Here is a 22,916-nt window from a genome sequence, read left to right as displayed (position 1 = left end):
TCTATCATCTATTTGCCTATCTATCCATCCATTCATCCATATCTATCACCTGCCTATCCCTCTTATCCATATCTAATATCTATTCTCCCATCTATACATCCATCCACCCACCCATCCACCCACCCATCCATCCACCCATCCATTGACCCACAGTTACCTACCCTCCATTCATCCATATCTATCATTAATCCATATCTACCTACCTACCTACCTATCACCTATCTATATCACCTCCTCACGTAGTTGAGCGTGGCTATGTGCAACGTTCCCTTCCGGCGACCTTTAAAGCTGAGGCAGGTGAAGAGGACCATGATGGGTGATGTTTTCAGACAGGTATTGCCAAATAACTCACATGTGAGCAACACCAAATGCACTTCACAATTTTAAAAAAATCACTGTGAATAAATGCACTGCTTAGAAGAGGACAGCCAGTGTAGAGTGACACGGCCACGACAGCGGCAGTGATGACAGCGGCCGCCACCCACTGAGCGCTGGTTCTGTGCTGGGGACCACGTTCAGAGCCTTCACACCCACTACCTTGCTGTGTCCTCGCCACAGCCGAGGAGGTAGAGGTCATTACCTCAGGGAACAAGCCCTGGGAGTTGCGTGGCATCAGAGACAGGGTGTGGCCATAGATCTGCTCACTTAAGACCTGAGACCTTAAAGACCATACACAGCTGCTTCTCTCCAAATCCTAATGAAATGACCAAAGAGAGAAGGAGGGAAGAAGAGAGGGAGGGAGGGAGGGAGGAAGGGAAGATTAGAGGGACTTGAGTCAATGCTAGAAAACAGGAATGATGCCATCACTTGGCCAGAAAGTATATCAATTTATAATCTAACAATAACAACAACAACACACATCTGCCATCTATCTGTAATTCCCAAATCAGAAAATATCTCAAAACTGAGAAAGTCTCTTCATGATTCGCCTGCCAGCAAAACCTGGCCCTAACTGACAGAGTACAGTTTGGCCCCAGGTCACACCCAGAATGAAAGGCGCAACGTTCTGCAGAAACCCCTAAGCAGTGCCGCCCCATGTTCCCCTGTGCGGGGTACAGAACATTCAGAATATGCACTATGTCGCTCGTCAAAAATCTGAGAAATTCTGAAGCACATCTGGTCCCCAAGGTTTGATCAGGGCTGAGAGCATGTAGTGTCTGTGGACCCAAAGAATCCCTTTGCCATCACATGTCCTTGGCAATCAAAGCAACCAGAAATCAACCTGAGATCAAAGCCAAACCAGCAATGACAGAAACTTAATAAAAAAGGAGCATGCATCTCAGTAACTGAGGGGAAACGCAGCCTGCTCCAAGGCGAGGAGGGCCCGGGGCAGTGTTATCACATTACCGGCTGACATCATCCTCTCTCCCCTCCAGGCTAACTTCATCACCCAGTTTAGCCTGAGCCCAAGGACAGCCACTGCTGGACCCTGATTACATTTGTACCCCCAGGCTCACCGACCCTTGACCTTGAGGTTTGGGAAGTCGAATATTTTGGTGCAGTTTCTGTAGAAAAAATAGGGAAGGTTTGGAGAAATGATTCTTAAAAACTAAAGGTGAATCTTAACATTTTTTGTATCATTTATTACATTTTTAGATCTACCAACTAACAGCTATTATAGTGGACTGATTCATATATACGTTGTAAGGGTATCAAAATATGCATAGAAATAGGAGTGAGATTTTGTTCTAATATTATTTATGGCAAAGCATGAACCCCTGTCTCTGTATTGAGTTGAAGTATCCATGTTATTATTACTCTGTCTTTTTCTGTTTATGGGAAATGCATGTATTCATCCAACGATCTTTTCAACAACATCACCCTCACTGAACCCCTCCTCTGTGCCATCCCCAGAACCAGACTGGGATGAAAACAGATAAAATCCCTACTTGAAAGGTTTCATAATTCAAATAAGCAATTATATTCGTTTCTTGGGTCTCCTGAAGACTAGAAGACTGACTTTTCATTGGAGAGATGAAAATGGTGTTGATTTGCTTCATTTAGTGGAGTTCAGATTGTAAAATAGTTAATGACCACAGATTTACCTATCAAAGTGGATATATCCTCACACTATGCAGAAATGTGGGATGTCATCAGGCAGGGAGGGGAGGAGGCGGGGAGGACCGGAAACTATTTCCGTCTCTGTGGCAGGCGGCAGGCGGGAGCTCTGCTTAGAGTGTGAACAGGGACAAAAGACAATGTGAAAGCAGGAGCTGTTTAACTCCACTTTCCAAAACTGGGCCGATTTCTTTGAGCAGAAGTTTCTTGCTTGGTAAATAAATGCAAACCATATAGCAAATAAATATTTGAGGACATAAAACTATAAAACTGAGATTTCCATTATTTAGAATATTTCTATTGAGTTATTTTTATTTTTTCAAAGTCTTTATTGTGCACAGAGGGTTAGAGCATAAAGTCACATAACCAGCCCGTGGTAGCCCACAGGGATTAGGCCTTGGTGAGTGCCCTGGGATGACGTCACTCACCGGAATCTGAAAATGATCAGTCGTGTCATTCACTGTCCAGCAAACATTCTGAACTCTAGATCCTGCGCTGGGTGCTGTCATGATAATTTCCCCAATCCTCCTCCTTACATCCCTAAAAGACCCTGGTACGCACCAAATCACATCAGTGGATTCGGTCACCCAGGGTGACAGACAAGTGCCTGTTGTGCTTGTCCAGGGCCGTGGTCTTCAGCACCAGTAGCAAAATAGGCTCACGTGGGCAACTTTGTAAAATAGGGATGCTGGGCCAAGCCCAGACCAATGAGAGCAAATCTCTGAGAATAGGGCATGCCTGTTTGTGAAAACCACCCACGTGGTTATCACGGATGATCGGACCACGGACCTCAGGCTTGCCACTTGCAGTGTGGGCCTGGGACTAGCAGCTTCTGCAACCCCTGGGAGCTCGTTAAAAATGCCAAGTCTCAGGCCCCATCCGGAACTACTGAATCAGAATCTGTTGGAACAAGACCCCTGGGTGATCCATGTGTTCACAGAAATTTAAGAAACACTGTTCTAGGACAACAGAAGGTCACATTTCATCTTCTGAATTAATAGCCTGTGGTACAGTTAGGCTGCCGATCGCATCATTGTCGGAACCAACAGCCTTGTAACTTCTCTATGAGACGTAGGTCGCTCCAGACCACCAGGAGCTGCCAAAGGACTCTACCTTCTTCCTTTAGGGTAACCCCACCAAAAGATTGTCACTGGGAAAGAAGAAAGGTCAAGTTCAAACACTGGGGCTAAGAAGAGGCGGAGTGGGAGAGTGTGGGCACTATTAAGGTCAGAACATAGTAATGTCTTCCCCTCCCTTCCAATACACACTGGATTATAAATCCCTTCCTTGAGTGAAGGGACTATGTTCCTTCCGTATTTATATCCATATTCACAAAGCCAAGTGCTGGGCTTGCACATAGGTGCTCACTAAAAATTTATTGCAGAATTTAGTGTCCTGAACTCTGTTATTCACATACTTTGAAATGATGAAAAAAATGTCTCCACCCTTCAGTTTTTCACTGTTTTCATCTATATGATCAGCTTAAATTATTTACTCTAAGATACAAAATACTCAGGAACTAAAAGCTCACTGATGTGTGCTATGTGATAAGCAGACACAGGAAGCGCCGTGTCTAGAAGCAATCTTCTACATACCGCGTGCCCACCTGGAAACTAGTACACAGATAGATACCTTCCATGTGCACGCATTAAAGTTTAAACAAATACCCATTGAGTTTATACGAGGTGCCAGCTACTCTTTAGACATGAAAAAACTGATCAGATACTGCTTTCTTGTAGCCTATATCCAAGTTATATATCATACAGGCAACCACAGTGTTAAAGAAAATAAAGACTGATAAAAATCACCGTAATTTTTTCTCCAAATGTTATTACAATTTTAGAGTCTACAATTTACTTGTTTTTCATTTTCTAAGAGATGACTTTTTAAAACATATGGCTATATTTTTTTAAAAAAACTATCCAAATTCAAAACCATCAACCATTTATTCTTTGAAAAAAATACTAGGACAAAACAATTCTTATGATGATATTTGAAGCTGTCTCTAAAATACAATGTTACACATATGAAAATATTTAAAGTTAATTCATCTAAGGTCTTTATCTGTGAACAAAATCAATTTTCCCATTTAAAGGGGGAAAATGCCATAATTTTTAAAACTCTGGTAAAAAAAAAAACACCATAATATAAAACCTATCATAACTACTTTTAAGAATACAATTCAGAAGTGTTGGGTAGCCGAAACCGGTTTGGCTCAGTGGATAGAGCGTCAGCCTGCGGACTGAAAGGTCCCAGGTTCGATTCCGGTCAAGGGCATGTACCTGGGTTGCGAGCACATCCCCAGTAGGAGATGTGCAGGAGGCAGCTGATCGATGTTTCTCTCTCATCGATGTTTCTAACTCTCTATCTCTCTCCCTTCCTCTCTGTAAAAAATCAATAAAATATATTTAAAAAAAAAAAAAGAAGTGTTGGGTATATTCAGATTATTGTGCAACCAATCTCCTGAACTTTTTGTTTATAAACCTGAAACTCTGTACCCATTAAACAACAACTCCCCACTTTCCCTCCCGACCCTAGCCCCTGACCCACACCATTCACTCTCCATGTCTAGGAAACTGACTACTCTAGTACCTCCTATAAGTGGAATCACTTATCTTTTTGTGATTGACTTATTTCACTCGGCATAATGTCCTCAAGGCTCATCCATGTTGTAGCATGTGTCACAATTTTCTTTCTTTTTAAGACTGAATAATATTCTCTTGCATGTATATAACACATTCTGTTTATCCAGTCTTCTGTCTATGGACATTTGGGATGTTTCTACCTTTTGGCTATTGTGAATAATGCTCCTATGAACACAGGGATTCAAATTTCTCCTCAATAATTTATTTTGTAAAAAATGAGTTTCTAATTGCTTTTGCATTGGTGATTCACCATTGTCATAAAACAAAAGCAATTATAAAAAACAGAAGACAAGTCAAATATATTTTTTTTCATATAACTTGTACAAAAGAAAATAGTTGGTCTTCATCAAATAACATTGCTATTACATTAGGGGAAAAAAAAATCCTGATTTAAAAGTTAAAACTAAGAAGTGAAAAACATTGCTGCAATACAAAAGCATGGAACAAGTTGAAAAGGACACAATTTATACCCATGTTCTAATTAGAAACATGGCCACATAAAGTTTCTCCAGAGAAAATCGATTGTAGTCTGACCACATTTACTTTCTTGAAGAGATATAAAAGTTCATTTCCCTCACTACTTGATTTCAGAAGAAAATTTAAGCGCTGTCCTTGATGGAGAAGTTATTTGGAGAAAGATCAAAGTGAACAGAGAAAATGACCCAAAGGTTGAAAATTGTCAAACTTAAAAGAAGTGGTTGGAAGAATTTCTTCTGAAGAAGAACTGGCTGAGAGTAGCCTGGAAAAAGATAAAGTCTCCACACACTAAACAAGAATGAGGAAGGGGTGACTATGGGCAAAGGAGAACATGGTCTAAACTTATAAAGATGAATTAAAGACAGCTTGGGTGCTCGATAAACAGAAGAGCAAGGAGCACCTAAGTCGGCACTTCTCCAAGAAGCCACATTCACAGCAAAGAGTAGAATGTGCTCTTTACATGTAGCTTAAATAAGTGAAGCAAAATTAAAGAGTGGATAACTGAGGTGTCAACTGGTGCCCAGAGTGCTCAGGGTGGGGTAGTTGAGAAGAGCTCACCATCACTTTTTGTCTCAAGTGTCTAAACCATTCGCTTTCCTTAATTTGGTCTAACCTGAAATTGGTCACTGAGAAAGCAGCTGAAGTCAGGGGTGAGGCAGAGTAAGAGCACGTCACATGAAGCCCATGGTGAAACAGAATCGAGAAAACCAGGTGAGCAAAGCTAGGAGGCAGTGTCTTGTGAAAGATGCAAAACCAGCCTTCGGAAGGTACTTTTAGAGAGCTTGAGACAGGACAGTCCTCCCCCACCAACACCAAGAAGATATTTTCTAATAGGGCTCTGCCTATTATTACAAGCTATTCACTTTATTTGATAACATCTATAATAATAAAAGCATAATATGCTAATTAGACCGGACAACCTTCTGGATGAAGCTGGGGCTGCAAGGGAAGCCCAGGTCCCAGGTGCCAGAGGGAAGCCGGTGCTGGCAGCCGGGAAGGAAGGCATACTCTTGCGTGAATTTCGTGCATCAGGCCTCTAGTTAAGTAATAATGTTTTTCTATCTACTAATAGGACCACCATCTACTAAATTCTCCAAGCCAAAAATCTGGGTCATCCTTGATAACCATCTTTCTGTCACCCATCACACACACTCAATCTATCAGCCAACATATCAAACCTTCCCCAAGCATTTCCCAAATCTGTCCTCATGTCTACAACTCCTGTCAAGTCTCCACCATGTATACCAACTACTCATTCGCTGATGCATTTGCTCCCACTCCCCACTGCTCTCCATATAGCAACCATGGTCCCATGGTCCCCTGCTGTCCAGTATTCAACAGTTTTCTATTATCTCTATGAAAGAACCCAAACTCCTCAACTGGGTGAGAAGGCCCTACCACTCTGAGCTTCCTTCTGCAAGCTCATTGCTCTTGGAGGTCTTGGTCCCCCCTGAGGACCCACACAGAGCTGGTTCCCTCTTGCTGCTCCATCCTTTCCTCCCACTCCACACATGGTCATGATGGTGTCTTGCTTTGTAGTGGTGAGGATAAAAATAATGCCAATAAAGGTAGGAAATAAAATCTGAATCCAATAAAACCCATAACATCTATGAACTAGATTCTAGAAAAATAGAAATTTCAGATTTTTCTACCCATAAACTGTGCTAACATCTAGCTCATTCTTAATCTTTAGTCAATGAACCTAAGACTTAAAAAAATGCCACTTTTATATAAATCAGCTCTAGTTCCCTTAGAAATTCTAACGTAGTATTTCCCAAATTGTCTTATAAGGAGCATCATGGATGGTCTTGAGAGATAAAAATAAATGAAAATAAAAATTGCTATGACCACAGGATTCCCGGGGCATGGTCCTTTGGTAAAGAACTGTGTTATTATTTTTTTAATATGTTCTTTCCTAAATTTTTAAAAATATGTTTTTATTGATTTTAAGAGAGAGAGGAAGGAGGGGGATGGAGAGATAGAAACACCATTAATCGGCTGCCTCCTGCATGCCTCCTACTGGGGACATGATCCTGAAACCCAGGCATGTGCCCTGACCGGGAATCCAACTGGTGACCTCTTAGTTCATGGGTCAATGCTCAACTACTGAGCCACATTGGCCAGGCCTAATTTTGGGGGGGAACCCAGAATCCACATGACCTTTCCCCTATCCACTTAACCTCTCCATGGACACAGCTTGGGACATGCTGGCGGAAGCCATCCCATCAACTTGGAGGAGCATCACTAATTGTAAAGAAGAACAATCTTCTTTATGGTTCTAGTCTTGCCCCAGAATCTCAGAGCTTATAACCAGCAGGAAAACAACACTCCAGAGAATGTAGCATTAATTTTTAAAACATGACATTCATAATCTGCCAGGTTCTGGTTTGAAGACGTGCCAGTTGTTCATGTTTAGCTGTGTACTCTGAAGATTCACATAAAATTACCATGGTTTCTGGTATAGGCGTGTTTCCTCCGTTTTTCATTATACAATATTTTAAATGTACACAGAAGACAAAACGAGTATAATGAACCTCCATGTGTCCATCACCCATTTTAAACATTGATCAGGTCTTGCTTCACGCTGCCCCCGTGCACTGGATTCATTTGAAGCAAATCCCAGAGAGCCTAAAGGAATTTTTTTAAGAACTAAATTTTGGTTAATACTTGTCATTAAGAGTAAAAAAGCCACAAGTCTAACCCAACATTTACACATACATAAACAGACACATACAAAGTGCACATGTGTTAAAACACATCATTCCAATTGCTTTTGAGGTAGGCTGGAGTCCCTAAATTCATCTCACGGCATGGCGTGGGAGGTGTGTTCATGGATCTCTCTCGTGTTCAGTTACTGATGATAAGGACTCGGTATAAAATGTTTGTTCCAGACCACGGGGACCGATACGATAGCACACTTTTGACTGTCAGATCGGTTTGATCCATACAAACACTTCAACAAAAGCAGATCAGCAGGCTAGAGCAGAGAAGAAAAAATCAATACATCTTTGAATTAATCATGCAGCCGTCAGGGGGAATCCTGGTGCACAGAATTGACGTGGACGTGTGGCCTATTTGCTTTTCGCTTTTCTTCTGGTGTTCTTTCATTTCCATCTAGTGCCCAGTCCTTATCGAATTCTGTAACTGAATTCACATAACTGTCCCTAATGATAGTTTCTGTTCCACCCAATTCTTTTAGGAAAGGACTTGAGACCCAAAGATAAGTCACATTTAAATCCTAGGAAACGGTGCATTCCAAAATGCTCATTTTCCTCCAGCCTTGAAATTCTGGTTCCAAATGACAGTTACTAATAAACAAAATTCTCGATAAGACTGGATTTTACATCCTAGGTGATAACATGATGTACCAGGTACATAAAGAATTTTCCTGAACCTTCATGTTAGGTTCTGACTCTCACCATTGTGAACACCCTGTTGTTACACAGGGGCTTTCACATGCTTGGCACTCATGCCACCTCAGTTTACCAGATCCTCCCGAGCAGACACATCCTCAGTCATGTGTCCCCAGGCCCAAGAAATATCCTGTCATATGTCCATAGGCCCTTCTACTCTCCTACTAACCACGTCACAAGCACAGAGTAACGATCAACAAATCAAGTCACTATTAGAAAAAGTAGCCTAATCATAGCTCCTGAATTTACAATAGAAGCAACAATGGGTATTTGGATATTTTTTTCCTATGTACTGCAAATAGGTATAAAATTTGAGATAGCTGTGAGGAATGTGTAATCAATGAATATTGTAAGTACATAAAAGCAGTTTTCTTCATTCTTTTTCTTTAATAGACAATTATGCATGCACTTACAACCTACCAAAGATTCCTTTTTAAAAATCTCAATATAAAATTTAAAATAAACATTCTGGTAATTTTGATAAAAGACAAGAGGGACACATATGTAGTCATCTTTCACGTCAACAAATCAAACCCAGTAAACAAAGAACAAGAAGGGACTGAGAAAAATCCACCTGGATCTACACGTTCAAGATGGCAGACAAATCCCGCGAGGATCCCAGCGGAAGTCACCCGTCAGGCCTCGGAGAAGCCAGAGCTCCGACCTCACATCTGACATGGACTTCAGAGTGGCCTGGACACCGCTCGGGCGGAGCCAGGACGTCCCGGCCAGCACTGGGAGTTTCAGTTCTCGTCACTGAGGGAATTTGGCAGAAGAGAACCCCGTGGAGACATGGACGGGTCTATCTGTCCTCCCACAGTGGGAGGGCAGAGAGTAGAAGTCAGCAGAAGATGGAGTAAGTGGGACAGATCAGGGCATGGGCTGATGGAAAATAATGGCAAGGCCAAGTTCCTAGGCGCTGAGTAATTGTTTGTGGGTCATTCAAACATTCCCCACCAGGCTGAGATATACTTTCTTCAAGATTTCATTGTTCATGATGGGACTGTGTAATAGAGATAATGTTCTAAAATCCTGAGTCCTAGAATAATTTTTTGAAAGCAAATGACTTAGCTGGGGGATTGGAGCTGTGGAAACACGTCCCATGCGTCCAGATGGCCCCTGCGCTGCCTGCCTTTCCTCGGAGGCTGGAGCCCGGCCGCCTTCCCTTCTGGGAAACAAGAAACGGCCCTCCTCAATCTCAAGTTCATTCGGCTCTCTCAATGACAGGGTTCAATTCCAACGGATAACAATGCCAGGAACTGAAATGTCACCATCTAATTAGGGCGGGGGAACAACGCAGCATGGCCTCTCTTTCCTAATGCCATCTATGGTTTGCACACGGCCTGATGAGGGCTTTTTGTAAAATCCCTTACTCTTCCTGGTACAAGAACAACTGCAGTGAAAGTGACTGGCACAGTTCCATGGGCAAAGCAAGAGGGGAAACGGACGCGTAACAAAGGAGCAAAGACAGCAAGGACAGACAGGAGGTCAGAAAGGGCGAGGCCTTCAACATGAAACGTAGTCTGAAAAAGACACTCCCAGCATCATCATCAGAGCGTTTCACATGGTCCGAACCGCAGTTGGTCTACTCAGCGGTCGCCAACCTTTCGGACCTCACGGGCCACCAGTGGTCTGAGGACCACCGCTTGGCGACCGCTGGCAACAACGTGATGGGTGACAAGGTTGAAAGGAAGCAAAAAGTGCCTGAAATTCATGCGGGTTTGGGTGCTTCTAGGTTTTTCTGGGGATCCACTGTTTCACAGTTTTCCTTACCTCTTCAGCACGTCCCTGATCCAAAAAGCATCAAGAAACATTAATCTAAGGACATTTCCACCTATAAAGGAATATATATGGGTATATATTTTTTCATTCCCAGATATACAGCAGGTTGCTTACATCAAAACACATTATAAACATTTGACATGGAACTAAAACTTCAAAACTCAGAATTGTAAGTCTACTTCAAAATGATTCATTTTGAGAAGGACAATTTTCAATAAACTTCTTTTAAATCAATAGTTAAAACCACCCCAGCAGTCTCCACAGTTTCATAGACAAACAAATGGCAACCTTTACAACAATGCCTTATGCATACAAGTGCTTAAATGACAGTCATGAAGGAATTTAAATTCCCAGTGAGAACACCCATAACAGGCTGAGCCCTCACGTTGCCACTCACTGCCCGGGGGCCTCTGTCTTCATCCATGAACTCATTCTCCCAGGCGATCTGAGCCCAGGACAGAGACCGGTGGACCCTCTAGGCAACATCCCCATCCTCACCCGGGTTCACATGGGTGAGCCCACAGGCTAGGCACCTGCCATTCCTGCTGCCCCCCCCCCCCATGGTGACCTTTCCAGGGCTCCACCGTGAAGGTCAGAAGGATACTGGGTGCTCAAACCCAGAAATTCTACAATTGTTAGGTGCAGCTTCATCAACTGGTGGAGCACACTGATCCCTATTGGAAACAGGCACACCACGCACAATGCCGTAAGTATAGTTGACTGTATTTACTGAGTGTGTGTGTGTGTGTGTGTGTGTCCCCTTAGATCAGCGGTTCTCAACCTGTGGGTCGCGACCCCTTTGGGGGTCAAACGACCCTTTCACTAAGACCATCGGAAAACACATATATAATTACATATTGTTTTTGTGATTAATCACTATGATTTAATTATGTTCAATTTGTAACCATGAAAATACATCCTGCATATCAGATATTTACATTACAATTCATAACAGTAGCAACATGACAGTGATGAAGTAGCAACGAGAATAATCTTATGGTTGGGGGTCACCACCACATGAGGAGCTGTATGAAAGGGCCGCGGCATGAGGAAGGTTGAGAACCACTGCCCTAGATAAATGAGAAAAGTACATTCCCAGGCACAAGCCCGTGGCTGTGGATCCAGGACATCGGGACATGCTATAAAATGCCCCTAAAGGTCCTGGCATATAAGGATTTCCATCAACTTGCACACCTGCCCACATTCAGTGCCGTATTTTAACAAAGGCTGCAGCATGGAACTGTAAGGTGGTTTTAAAAATAAAATTATTTCATGAAAATCAAAGGAGGCAGCATTGACTTCGGGGCTAGGAAATCTTGGGGATTTGGGGATTCTCTTTCCCCCGAACAGCATCCTGTTGTGCAGTCCGCCGTGAAATCCCGGCTGCCTCCGACTGGCCTGCCCGGATGCTCTGCGCTGGAGGAGAGGAGAGAGAGTGTACTGTGCAGTAGCAGGAACAATGTAGGAAAGTGAAAGCTCCTCTTAACACACTGAGAGTAATTTGAAAGAAAACAGGGGGGTGGGGGGGCTCTGGGGGGATAATGACACATATGTAATACCTTAATCAATAAAGAAAAAAAGAAATAAAAGTTGTTACACTTGCAAAAAAAAAAAAAAAGAGAAAGAAAATAGCACCACCATTTTGATGGGAAAGTTGCTCATTCAACATTTATTCAGTAAATATAAGTTCCTACTACGTGACAGGCATCATGTTATTCTTGAGGTCAGTGGGAAGAGATGGCTTTAAGTTAAAATTAAATTATTTTAATCCTAAACGATCTCAACTATTTTGATTTTCCTCTAGTTGTGCAATATTGTTTCCAAAAACAAAACAAAAAAAAAAAAAACACCACCATGAAGTATATTGTCCTTAAACCACAATTAAGTGCCCTAAATATGTCAAGTGTCCAGAAGGTTATACTAGCTTGGATCAAACCATAACCAAAATTTATTTACTTGCTTAAATATATCCCTACTCTCAAGTTATGGCTGTTGTAATTTGCATGTCATTCAGTTGACAATTTTTGTTGACTCTGAGGCATTTACACACTGTGGGAAACTGAAAAAAAAATTATTTTTTTTAAAGAAAAATCTCTACTAGAGAGTGAGAATTGCAAGACAGGACCTTGGACAAGTCGCTGAAAATTGCTGTGCCTCAGATTTCTCATCTGTACAGTGGGGCCCATGAGAGTAACCGCCTATGAGGCTGTTGCCAAGTAGTTAGCTATAGCTTGACATACACTGCTAGCTTTTCTGCAAACATATGCTGATTTATCTGGTGTTTAAGACAAAAAATAAGACCCTTTCATTCTATCTAGCTCATGGCCCATTTTATATGATCCAATTTCTGTTGAAGAAGAGTAAACATTTAATAAAGTAAGTAGAGAGTTGCTTATGTTATAAAATCCAACAGACCCTGAGTTCAGTCGATCTCTAATGTTCTCGTATTGAAATTGTACGATTTGGGTCAATGGGCTCCATGCCTCCTGGACCACATCTCACACTTGAGCAACGCTTCTTAAACAGAATTACCTCTGCTGTTGCTCCATGACAAACTCCACACACACACAAAATCAACTTATTTGTTTTTAAACCATGGAGTCCTGAGCACCGGGAACACTGTGTCCTTCTTTCTTTTAAAGGAGGGAAACACAGGATTCAGATGCCCAATAATCTACTGCACAAGAAAATAGCAGCGTTTATCAGACGTGTGAGCGCTCACGGTATCATCAGCTTGCTTCCTAACATCTGTCAGATTGTAATGCATCATTGTAACCCAGAAAGCTGGGCAGGGGGGCAATACAACATGAGGAGTTCAGAAGTTGCAGATTAGATTTAGAAAGTGAGTTGACATGCAAATCATCTCTATCAGTTAGCTCGGGCTGCATACCAAAATACCACAGACTGGATGGCTTACACAATGGACATGTATTTGCCCACAGTTCTGGAGGCTGGAAGTCCAAGAGTAGGGTACCAGAACGGCCAGGTCCTGGTGAGATCTCACTTTCTTCCTTGCTGTGTGCTCGTATGTCTCTCTTCCTCTTCTTATGAGGCCACATTCCTATCAGATTAGTGCCCAACACTTAGGATCTCGTTGAACCTAAACTAACACCGAAAGCCCTATCTCCAAATGCAGTCACACTGGCGGTTAGGGCTTGTGAGTTTGGGTGGGGGGCACAATTCAATCCATAGCATGAAAATGCAAGCCAAGCAGTTTGCCTATACTCCCTGGTGTCTTGGCCCTGGCCATCCTGATTCTGTCCCCGTCCTGGCCCAGCCCAGTCTGACACAGGGCGGGTTACATCAGCAGAGGGACAGGCAGCCGACGGTATGGCTGCCAGCTGGCATTCTAACACAGTTGGGGTGGGACTAACACAGCACAGGAGCATCCATACCCCTTGCCAAGATAGCTGCACTTCTTGCCAAGGACTTCTGCTTTTTTTCTTCTTTTAAATATTTTTTTTATTTAAGGATCTCATTTATCAGCTATCTATCATGTGTGAAGCAGGAGCTAGAAAGACATATAATATGTGTGAGAGAGGGTAAAAAAGGAATTGGAAAAAATTTTAATGTCCTCCCTGAATCTATGCTCTTCCCAGACCCTCCTGATGTGACCTTAATTGAAAATGGGGTCATTGTAAATGTGATTAGTTAAGATGAGATCATAGGAGTAAGGTGGGCCCTTAAGCCAAGATGACTGGTGTCCTTGTAAGAAGAGGAGGTGGGACACAGAGACACACACAGAGGGAAGATGGCCATGTGACAACAGCAGCAGTGATTGGAGTGATGCATCCACACGCTAAGGAACACCAAGGATTGCTGGAACTACAAGAAGCTAGGAGAGAGGTATGGACTGGATTCTCCCCTGGAGCCTTCAGAGAGAGTGTGGCACTGCTGATGTCCTGATCTTGCACTTCCAGCCTCTGGATCTGCGATGGAACACATCTGTTATTTTAAGATGGGGTTAAAGGTGTTGTCTTAATGTGTTGTTTACCACCTAATTTGTGATATTTTGGAAACTAATAAATACTATCTAAAAAAATGAAGAATGCAAAGGCAAATTCATATTTAGTTACAGGTGGCAGGAGGAGAGAAGGCAGTGGGGAACAAATTGCCCGAAGAGAGAAGACAGGTCCACAGTTAGAATCATCTCCATAAAAGTGATGGATAAAGCCCTGGGAAAGGGATGAGATGACCAACAGAGAAAGTGGAGACCGATGAGAAAAGGGAGCGAAGACTGAGTGTTGGGGTTACTTACAGGTCTGAGCAAGAAAGACAAGATAAGGAAAGAGACAGTGGATAATGATCAGAGAGGAGAAAGTCAACCAGGACAGTGCAGTGTAGTTTGTCACCCAAAGGAAGGCAACAGGTGGAGGAGGAAGGTTAGTGTGTGCATTCTTCAAGAAGGTCAGAGAGAATTTTCACCAAGAGATAGCCTTGGCATTTGACATTAGGAAGTCCTGGGTGACCTTGAAAATTTAAGTTTCAGTAGAATGTAAGAGGCATAGCCCAAATCAGGAGAGGTTAGAATAGTAGTGGATATAGACTATTAGTTTTAAAAATGTTCCAGGAACAACAACAATAACAAAACACCAGGAAGAATGCAAAACACACAGTAGCACGAAATTTGACAAAGGGAAAATTTCTTTAAAATCGGGGGACTGTGTCAGAAGAAACACAGTGATCATTAAAGAGATGATGCCAGAGGCAAGAGGAGAAACTTGAAACAAGGTCCCAGAAAACTCCAGGAATCTTGACAATGGCATTGGCTGGAAGGAAAGAGGAACGTCTCACCCTGTGAGAGAACACATGAACATATACCCAATGTTTGAGGTAGAAGGGAGAGCTGCGAGAGCTGATTTCAAACTCACAATATAAAATGATATAATCTTTGGAAGACTAGAGAGTAGATCCAGGAGAGGCTAGGAATGGGGAACTTAAGACTCTGAGGAGAAGCTTGGCCAAGCCACCTTCAACAACACGAAAGAAACCGATAGAAATATGAAAAGACCTGGAAAAATAGTGAAGGGCCAGTTAAAATCAATTGGCAGGAATGGTCAGCGCACCAATCCCTAGCGATGCTCTTTAGGCTGGACTGGCAATTCTACCGGTGATGGGCTACCGAGGAGGGAGGAAATCTAGGGTGCTCAAAGCTGCATCCCCTGTCCCATCTGCCTAGCAGTGAAGCCACAAAAGGCTGACAGTCACTGGGACTCGGTTTGGTGATTTTCTGGAGCTCCAGCCACCAACCCACCTTGTGCTGAGGGACTCTCCTCCACTTGGTCCAGACCAGGGCAATGGAAGCAGCAGCAAGAGCCCCAGACAATCCATGTTTACCTCAGGTCTTGACTTTGATTCCATGTTGACCTCTTATTCTTTATGTTTATAAATGTTTACATTGAAATCTTCATGTTTAAGGTTTATGTTTGTAGCTCTTGGGTCCTGCCTTCTTATTGGATGGCTCATTGCCCAAGGAAATTTTGATTCATGACAGCTGATTTTAGCTTGATGACAATGATAACATTAACAATATTAGTGTTACCACTGCCTGGTATTATTTTGTGAATGGTCCTGTTATCCTCTTCAACGTTCCTGCTATGAGAGCTCACAGATGAACAAAAGACCAGAAGATGCACCTGCATCCAAATTCTATCTGATTGACCTGGCCGACCATCTGTTTCCTGTGCCTACAAAGAACCAAACGTCACAGAGAGAGAGGAGCGCAGGCGGAAGATCCCTCACAGCTGAACATAAACCAGCTTTACATTTAGGTGAAGCCAGGAAAGAATCGGGTCAATTGTCTGGGATACTAAAGTAATCTGGGGTGAGCTCTAACTGTGGGCTGGGAAATAGTGAAGGGCCATTAGGGGATGAAGTCCTCAAAGTATACAGTGTCTCATTCCCTTGTTCTCTCTAGTACTTCGTGCTGGACATACTGAAAATGTGAGTTGAATGAGTGAAAAAATGAGCCATCGTCATTGAGGAAATAATTATACAGAAAAGAGTTTACATAGTAGGTCTGGGACTCCTCTCCCTAGAAAGGCCTTTTTGCAAGTCTTGGAGCTGGGCTTCCGATAGGGTCCCACCACCCCGACGGTTCAGAGTGGCTCATTGTGCCTAACCTGTGCAAACAATACTGTTTTCGCTGGACACCTGCCCTCCTTCAGGAAACCTGGGATTGATGTACGTGACAGTCAGAGGGTGCCTGTGTGACCCCTCCCCCCACCCCACCCCCCAAATAGCACCGTGGGCATCGAGTCCTTACTGAGCCTCCATGTAGGTAGCATCTCGCATTGGTTGTCACTGCTCCCTGCTGGGGGTTGTTTCCTGGGTGACGCCACGGGGAGACTCTTGGAGGAGTGTGCCTGGTTCCCCCCAATTTCTCCTCCCATCATGTGCGTTCCCTTTGCTGACTTGCTCTGTGTCCCTTCCCTGTAACAAATCCCAGCCATGAGCACGACAGTGTGCCGAGTCCTGCGCATGGTGCCAGGTACCCCCAAACCCTTCACACACACAGAACGTAAAAAGTCTGTGAGATGCGACCGAAGAGGGGAAAACTTGACCTGGACAGTCATTGGCTTGACAAATGGAATCTTCATATCCTGTCATTTTGTTGTGAGGGGAACCAGCACAACCACCTTTCATCCACATGAGGCGAAAAATAAAAAAGCGCTTTTCCACGATCACGCGGCCAATCTGTGCTAGAGCCGCACTTAGGAGTCCTGCTCTCCTGGTAACACTTGGAGTGGGGAATCAAGGAGTGTTTGAAGTTGACCTTCATTTCATAGTAGATGGGGTGGTTTGTGCGAACACACACACACACACACACACACACACACACGGCTCTCCTGAGATCCTCTATCTAGCTCAATCTGTTATCACGTTTTTCTCTGTGTGTGTGTTTTTGTTGTTGTTTTCTTTTAAAAAATGATTATGTTAACATGCCTGTGGCAATGTGTGTGTCTCTGTCCCAGCAGATCGGAAGTCAAAACAGATTTGGGGGGGAGCCCCTATCACCTACAGTGCACAGTTTCTGCTTGTGAGAAGGGCATGTGCCTTCCAAAGGCTGGACCTGGGAGACTTCCGTTTCCTCTGATCTTTCAGGACCTCATTAGTGGGTTATTTTTGGAATAACTGACGAGCCACTCATCTAACATGACCTTTATTCTCAGTGTCATGAAGAATTGCCTCCAGATCCGTAAACAGCCCAGGTTCTAATTACTTCCAGGTGGCAGCGGAGTAACACGTTAAAACGGGATTAGTGAGCAACAGACTTGACTGGCAAAACTGTGATCAATTAGTGGCTTTAAAAAAAGAGAGAGGCCAAGACCCTCCCTTCCTGTGAACTTTTGTGTGGGATAGAGAGGGGTGGGCAAAAGTAGGTTTACTGGGCCATTGTCACCTTCTGAGTTAATAAAGCTCCTGTAAGAACCATAACCTGCATGTCTTTTTCCATTCAAACAGCTGTAAACTTATGTTGCCCACCTATGTATCTTTCAGTTACCTCACTCCCCAAAGAACAGCACAGTGAAAGAGTGCAGCGTTCTTCCTTTCTATTTCCGTTGCTGCCTACCTCCTGTGCTGAGAGTAATTTCCAGGGTTGGAAATGTGCCTCGTATTTGCTGGAGAGAGAGAGAGAGAGAGAGAGAGAGAGAGAGAGAGAGAGAGAGAGAGAGAGAGAGAGAGAGAGAGGGAGAGAGAGAGAGAGAACGGACAGATAGCGATATGGATGGAATAAATAGATAGATGAAGGAAGGGAGGGAGAGAAGGAAGGAAGGAAGGAGGGAGGGAGGGAGGGAGGAAGGAAGGAAAATGATCTGTTCCAGTTTTCATTTGTTCTATCAATTAGTTTTAGTGCAGTGCTGGAGAACCTTTTGAGCTCGGCGTGTCAGCATTTTGAAAAACCCTAACTTAACTCTGGTGCCGTGTCACATATAGAAATTTTTTGATATTTGCAACCATAGTAAAACAAAGGCATATTTTTGATATTTATTTTATATATTTAAATGCCATTTAACAAAGAAAAATCAACCAAAAAAATGAGTTCGCGTGTCACCTCTGACACACGTGTCATAGGTTCGCCATCCCTGTTTTAGTGAGTATCACAGAAACTCTTCTCTAAGTCCGCCACTCCCTGGTACTTTTAAACCGGGGACTACAGGTCTGTTCCTTAAGTCATGTTGATGTTGATCACATTCCCTTCACTCATAAGCACCTTGAGGACTGAACTGGGTCTTATCGCCATAGCAACCTGAGCAGCTATGCAGCAGGCTGCCTTGAAAATGCTCAGTGACTAGGAATAAAATTAAAATATAAGTCTCTTAGAAAGAGGGAGCATGGGCTCGCAGAGCCGTGTGTCACAGTCACACTGCACATACATGGTGACACACCCACCACGGCATACCTTGCTGTCCCAACAGCGGTGCCCCCTCTCCCTCCAAAAGACAACAGCCCCATCCAATCTGCTCTCAGTCTAAGTCGCAGGGCTGTGCTTACGGTAAACCTCGCCCAACTGGATTGACTGTATCCATGATGCATTTTCTCCTAATCCTCAAATGCTAATGGACTTTTCTGAATGGACATCTCCCTCCCCAAAAAACCATTTGAGGGTGTGTCTTCGAAGCCTCTGGCCCATGTGCCTGTGGCAGCCCTCACACCATCACATCTCCCTAAGAGCAAAGCCCTCTCCATGGGGCCAGCGAGGGGAATGCTTCTCAAGCACAGGCTCTGCCTTATCTAGGATGGCCAGACCCAAACTCAGCATCCAAGACTCCAACAAGCCTCTCATGTGCAGTGCTAAGCTGATGTCCTTTGATATTTAAGGTGGGCAGGAAGTGGTTCTTTTACCCAAAACACAGGAAGAAGAAAAGCATCTGTGGACTTGATATCATTCATCCTAAGAGATAAGATCCTCCTTGACTCATCACTAATAGAGGTGTTCTGATGGGAAACATTGTGACAGAAATCGGGCCAGGGCTGAAGAAAGAGGCAGATTCCCTGCGAAGAGTACAATGTTTGCTTTCTCCATTTTTTCAAATCCAGTTGCCCTTGGGCTGTGTCTTTGATGTTAATGTAGCTAAACCCCCAGTGAGAGTCTCAGAATTTTATCAGCGAAAACAGACGCGGGATGCTGGGCCCTCCCATTGCTGGCCTCCCTAATCAGGAAGAAACGCATACCAGGCCATTGCGTGGCGCCCAAACATGGAGCTGTTGTCATTGTTCTTTTCCATAACGGGGTCTTCTGTCTCTATCTCCACAGCAAAACCTCCCAAGGCACAGGACTGCCCAAACTACTACATTTTTATTGGGCACATTCATATGCTGATATTGACCAGCCTTTCGTTTTGGCTTGGGGAAGTGGTAAGGACGTCTTTAAAATGAGTACAAACATCATGGCTCGTTGTCCTGGCTCATGTCAGTTAGGGAGGAAGGCGGTAAGTCAACATGTAAACTTTGAGGGATACAAACATTCTGTCCATAGCAAGACCACTGGGGCATTCTTCTCAAAAACCATTTAAAATGAAACAACTTACGTTCTTAATATCAGTGAACGAATGACCTCACATGACAAGGAGGCGCCACTTGATTCCTGAGTCTACAGTCAGGTCAAGTCCAATCTGCCCTGGGAAGGAATCAGCGAGTGGCCTGCTGTGCAGTAAGCTAACGAGAGCAGCTGCTGGAATGGCTACTGGAACTGCGGTTCACATGGCCACCGAGATAGACCCCTGCTAGTTACTTCTCTCCCATAAGAACATAATCCAGTCATTTATTTTCTCATCAAAGATAAAGGGCAAACCACAGTACGACATGCCCGTGGAAACTTTCATTTCTTTTTATAGGAAGACACCATTTTAATTTTTGTAATTGAAAAGGAATTCCTTTACGACAAACACTCATTTACCTTGGCCAAGATTTCCAAAGAGCCCACAACCTCTGTATGAGGCCAATGCTCAGCCATTAAAACAGGCCTTTGCTGCTCTGGCCTCCCACAAGGTGCTCAGGACCCAGGACCCAGGACCCAGGACCCAGGACCCAGGGTGGAGCCAGACATCCCAAGGCAGGTGGGCCAGCCTCAGCCTGCAGGGCAGCTCTCACCCTGCGCAGGTAGCTTCCTGCCAGGAGCCTGAGAGGAAGCAGCAGCCAAGAACCTCCTGTGCACCACGCCCAGCCCTCCACCCGCCTCTCCACTTACTGCTGTAGAATACTTACACAGACTGGTGTCCATGGCTCATTTAACCCATCACTTTCTAAAGAACTAATGGAATTGTCCCAGCCTGACTCAGGGGAGGCTGGGATATCTTGGAATCCCAGGAAGAGAGGTGGAATGACAGCCACTGCCAATGACTAAATCTAAGTTACTTCAACAAGGAGTTACTGGACTCATCAAGGTTAAGGTTAAGACACACCTTAACCTTTTCCCGACCATCTGCTGTGCACAGGGATGTCTCTCCTGGAGCTCACAGCTAACTCAGAAAAAGTCCCTTGGTTTCTGGGACCTCTGTGCTGTTCGAGGTCACCCCCTACAGTCAGACCCAGCAATTCCACTTTGGGAATTTATACAAAGAAAACAACACCACTAATTCAAACAGACATGTGCATCACCATGTTCACTGCAGCATTCTTTACAATAGCCAAGATATGGAAGCAACCTAAGTGTCCATCAATAGACAAATGAACAAGGACATGGTGCATATACACAATGGAGTATTACTCAGCCATAAAAATGAATGAAATCTTGCCCTCTGCAACATGGATGGACTCAGAGCAGCGGTTCCCAACCTTCCTAATGCCGTGACCCTTTAATACAGTTCCCTCAGGTTGTGGTGACCCCCAACCATAAAATTATTTTCCTTGCTACTTCATAACTGTAATTCTGCTCCTGTTATAAATCGTAATGTAAATATCTGATATGCAGGATGTACTTTCATTGCTATAAATTGAACATAATGAAAGCATAGTGATTAATCACAAAAACAATATGTAATTATATATGTGTTTTCCGATGGTCTTCGGCGACCCCTGTGAAAGGGTCATTCGATCCCCAAAGGGGTCGCGACCCATAGATGAGAACCACTGACTTAGAGGGTATTGTGCTAAGTGAAATAAGTCAGACAAAGACAAAAATCTTACGCTTTCATCTGAGTATAGCACTAATTAAAGGTGTCTAAGAAACATACGAACACACCCATAACAGTATATATATATATACTGTTTATATATATATATATAACCTGTATTAAAAACCTGCACAGAGACTCATACAGATAGAGAACAAATCAATGCTTGTCAAAGTGAAGGGCAGCGGTGGGAAGGAAAAAAATGGTGAAGGGAATTGAGATATACAAACTTCTAATTATAAAATAAATAAGTCATGGGGATGTAATATACAGCACAGGGAATATTGCCAATAGTATTGTAATAAATATGTACAGTGACAGGTGGTTACTAGACTTATCATGATCACATCGTAAGGTATATAAATGTTGAATCACTTGGTTGTGCACCTGGAATGAATATAACACTGTATGCAAATTATATGCTAGTAAGAAAGTCAATTGACCATGGGTGTGATTATTTCCTTCTAGACTTCCCCCTCTGTTCCACTGATCAGCAGGCTTAGCTCTGCACCAATATCATGTGGTCTTGATTACTGTCACTTTACCATAAACTCTGAAATTGGAGAGTGCAAGTCCTCCCAAAACAAAATAAAATGAATACCAGTGCCTCCCCAACCACTCAGCCCTTGGGGCCCAGAGGAGGGAGGTCCCAGCCAGGCTTGTCCTCTGGGCCTCCCTGCCTCCCTGTCACACTCAGGGTCCTGGCCACAGAGAGAAAAGTATCCTGCCCCACCTAAACCAGCCCAAACTGCTTTATTTACTGTGATCACCAGTGGTTTTTACCGTTTGCAATCTCCATGCCTTCACGACCTCCTTCCCTGGGCGTTTGGCAGGCTCACCGTGCGGGGCTCAGGCACTCGGAACCAGGGCTGACAGTAGCCATCGCCAGTCACAGTAGAGGCTGCATTTCCAGGCTTCCCGTGTGTGGCTCATTATACTGTTTTGGGGCCCTGTTCTCAGTCTTAACTACCTGAGTATGAAAATAGTTTACATTCTCACTCTCTGTCTCAATCTCCCTCTGTCTCAATGTCTCTATCTATCTATCTGCCCATTATCTATCAGCAATCTATCTACCTATCCGTCTATCTCTGCCATGTGGAGACTCTTGACAATACCCTGTGTTTGATTAAATGGTTTACTTATAAACAAACAAAAACTTGCTATTAATGTATTCCGAATGGGATAAAAGCAGGTACTAGATCTGTTTTCTGGATACTTTTGTGAAAGAAGAAAAGTCAGGTGCTTATCCATGATACATGTTATTTTTTAAATGTTGCCCATGGATGAAGCTCCTGTGCCTGACCGAGGAGTGGACCTGGGAGTCGCCTGTCCCTATCAGCACGTGTCACCTCTGTATCTGCCTATCAGCATCCTCTCCATTCACTTGGTATAAAACGCCTTACATTTCATTTAATTAGGTTTGT

The 22,916-nt window shown here is 43.6% G+C and overlaps 1 protein-coding gene across 1 annotated transcript in view; it reads right to left on the bottom strand.

Annotated features, from left to right (window-relative positions):
* Window positions 1-22,291, bottom strand: part of DSCAM (DS cell adhesion molecule) — a 360,122-nt gene extending 337,831 nt beyond the window's left edge. The window contains exon 1 of the mRNA XM_036348591.1: window positions 22,276-22,291. Coding sequence (XP_036204484.1) covers window positions 22,276-22,291 — 16 coding nt within the window. The remainder of the gene's footprint in view (window positions 1-22,275) is intronic.
* Between the last annotated feature and the right edge of the window lie 625 nt (window positions 22,292-22,916).

The sequence above is a fragment of the Myotis myotis genome, unplaced genomic scaffold, assembly GCF_014108235.1.
Source record: "Myotis myotis isolate mMyoMyo1 unplaced genomic scaffold, mMyoMyo1.p scaffold_m19_p_2, whole genome shotgun sequence".
Classification (NCBI taxonomy): domain Eukaryota; kingdom Metazoa; phylum Chordata; class Mammalia; order Chiroptera; family Vespertilionidae; genus Myotis; species Myotis myotis.
Note: the sequence above shows the minus strand (reverse complement) of the source record. Positions and strands in the feature narration are given on the sequence as shown.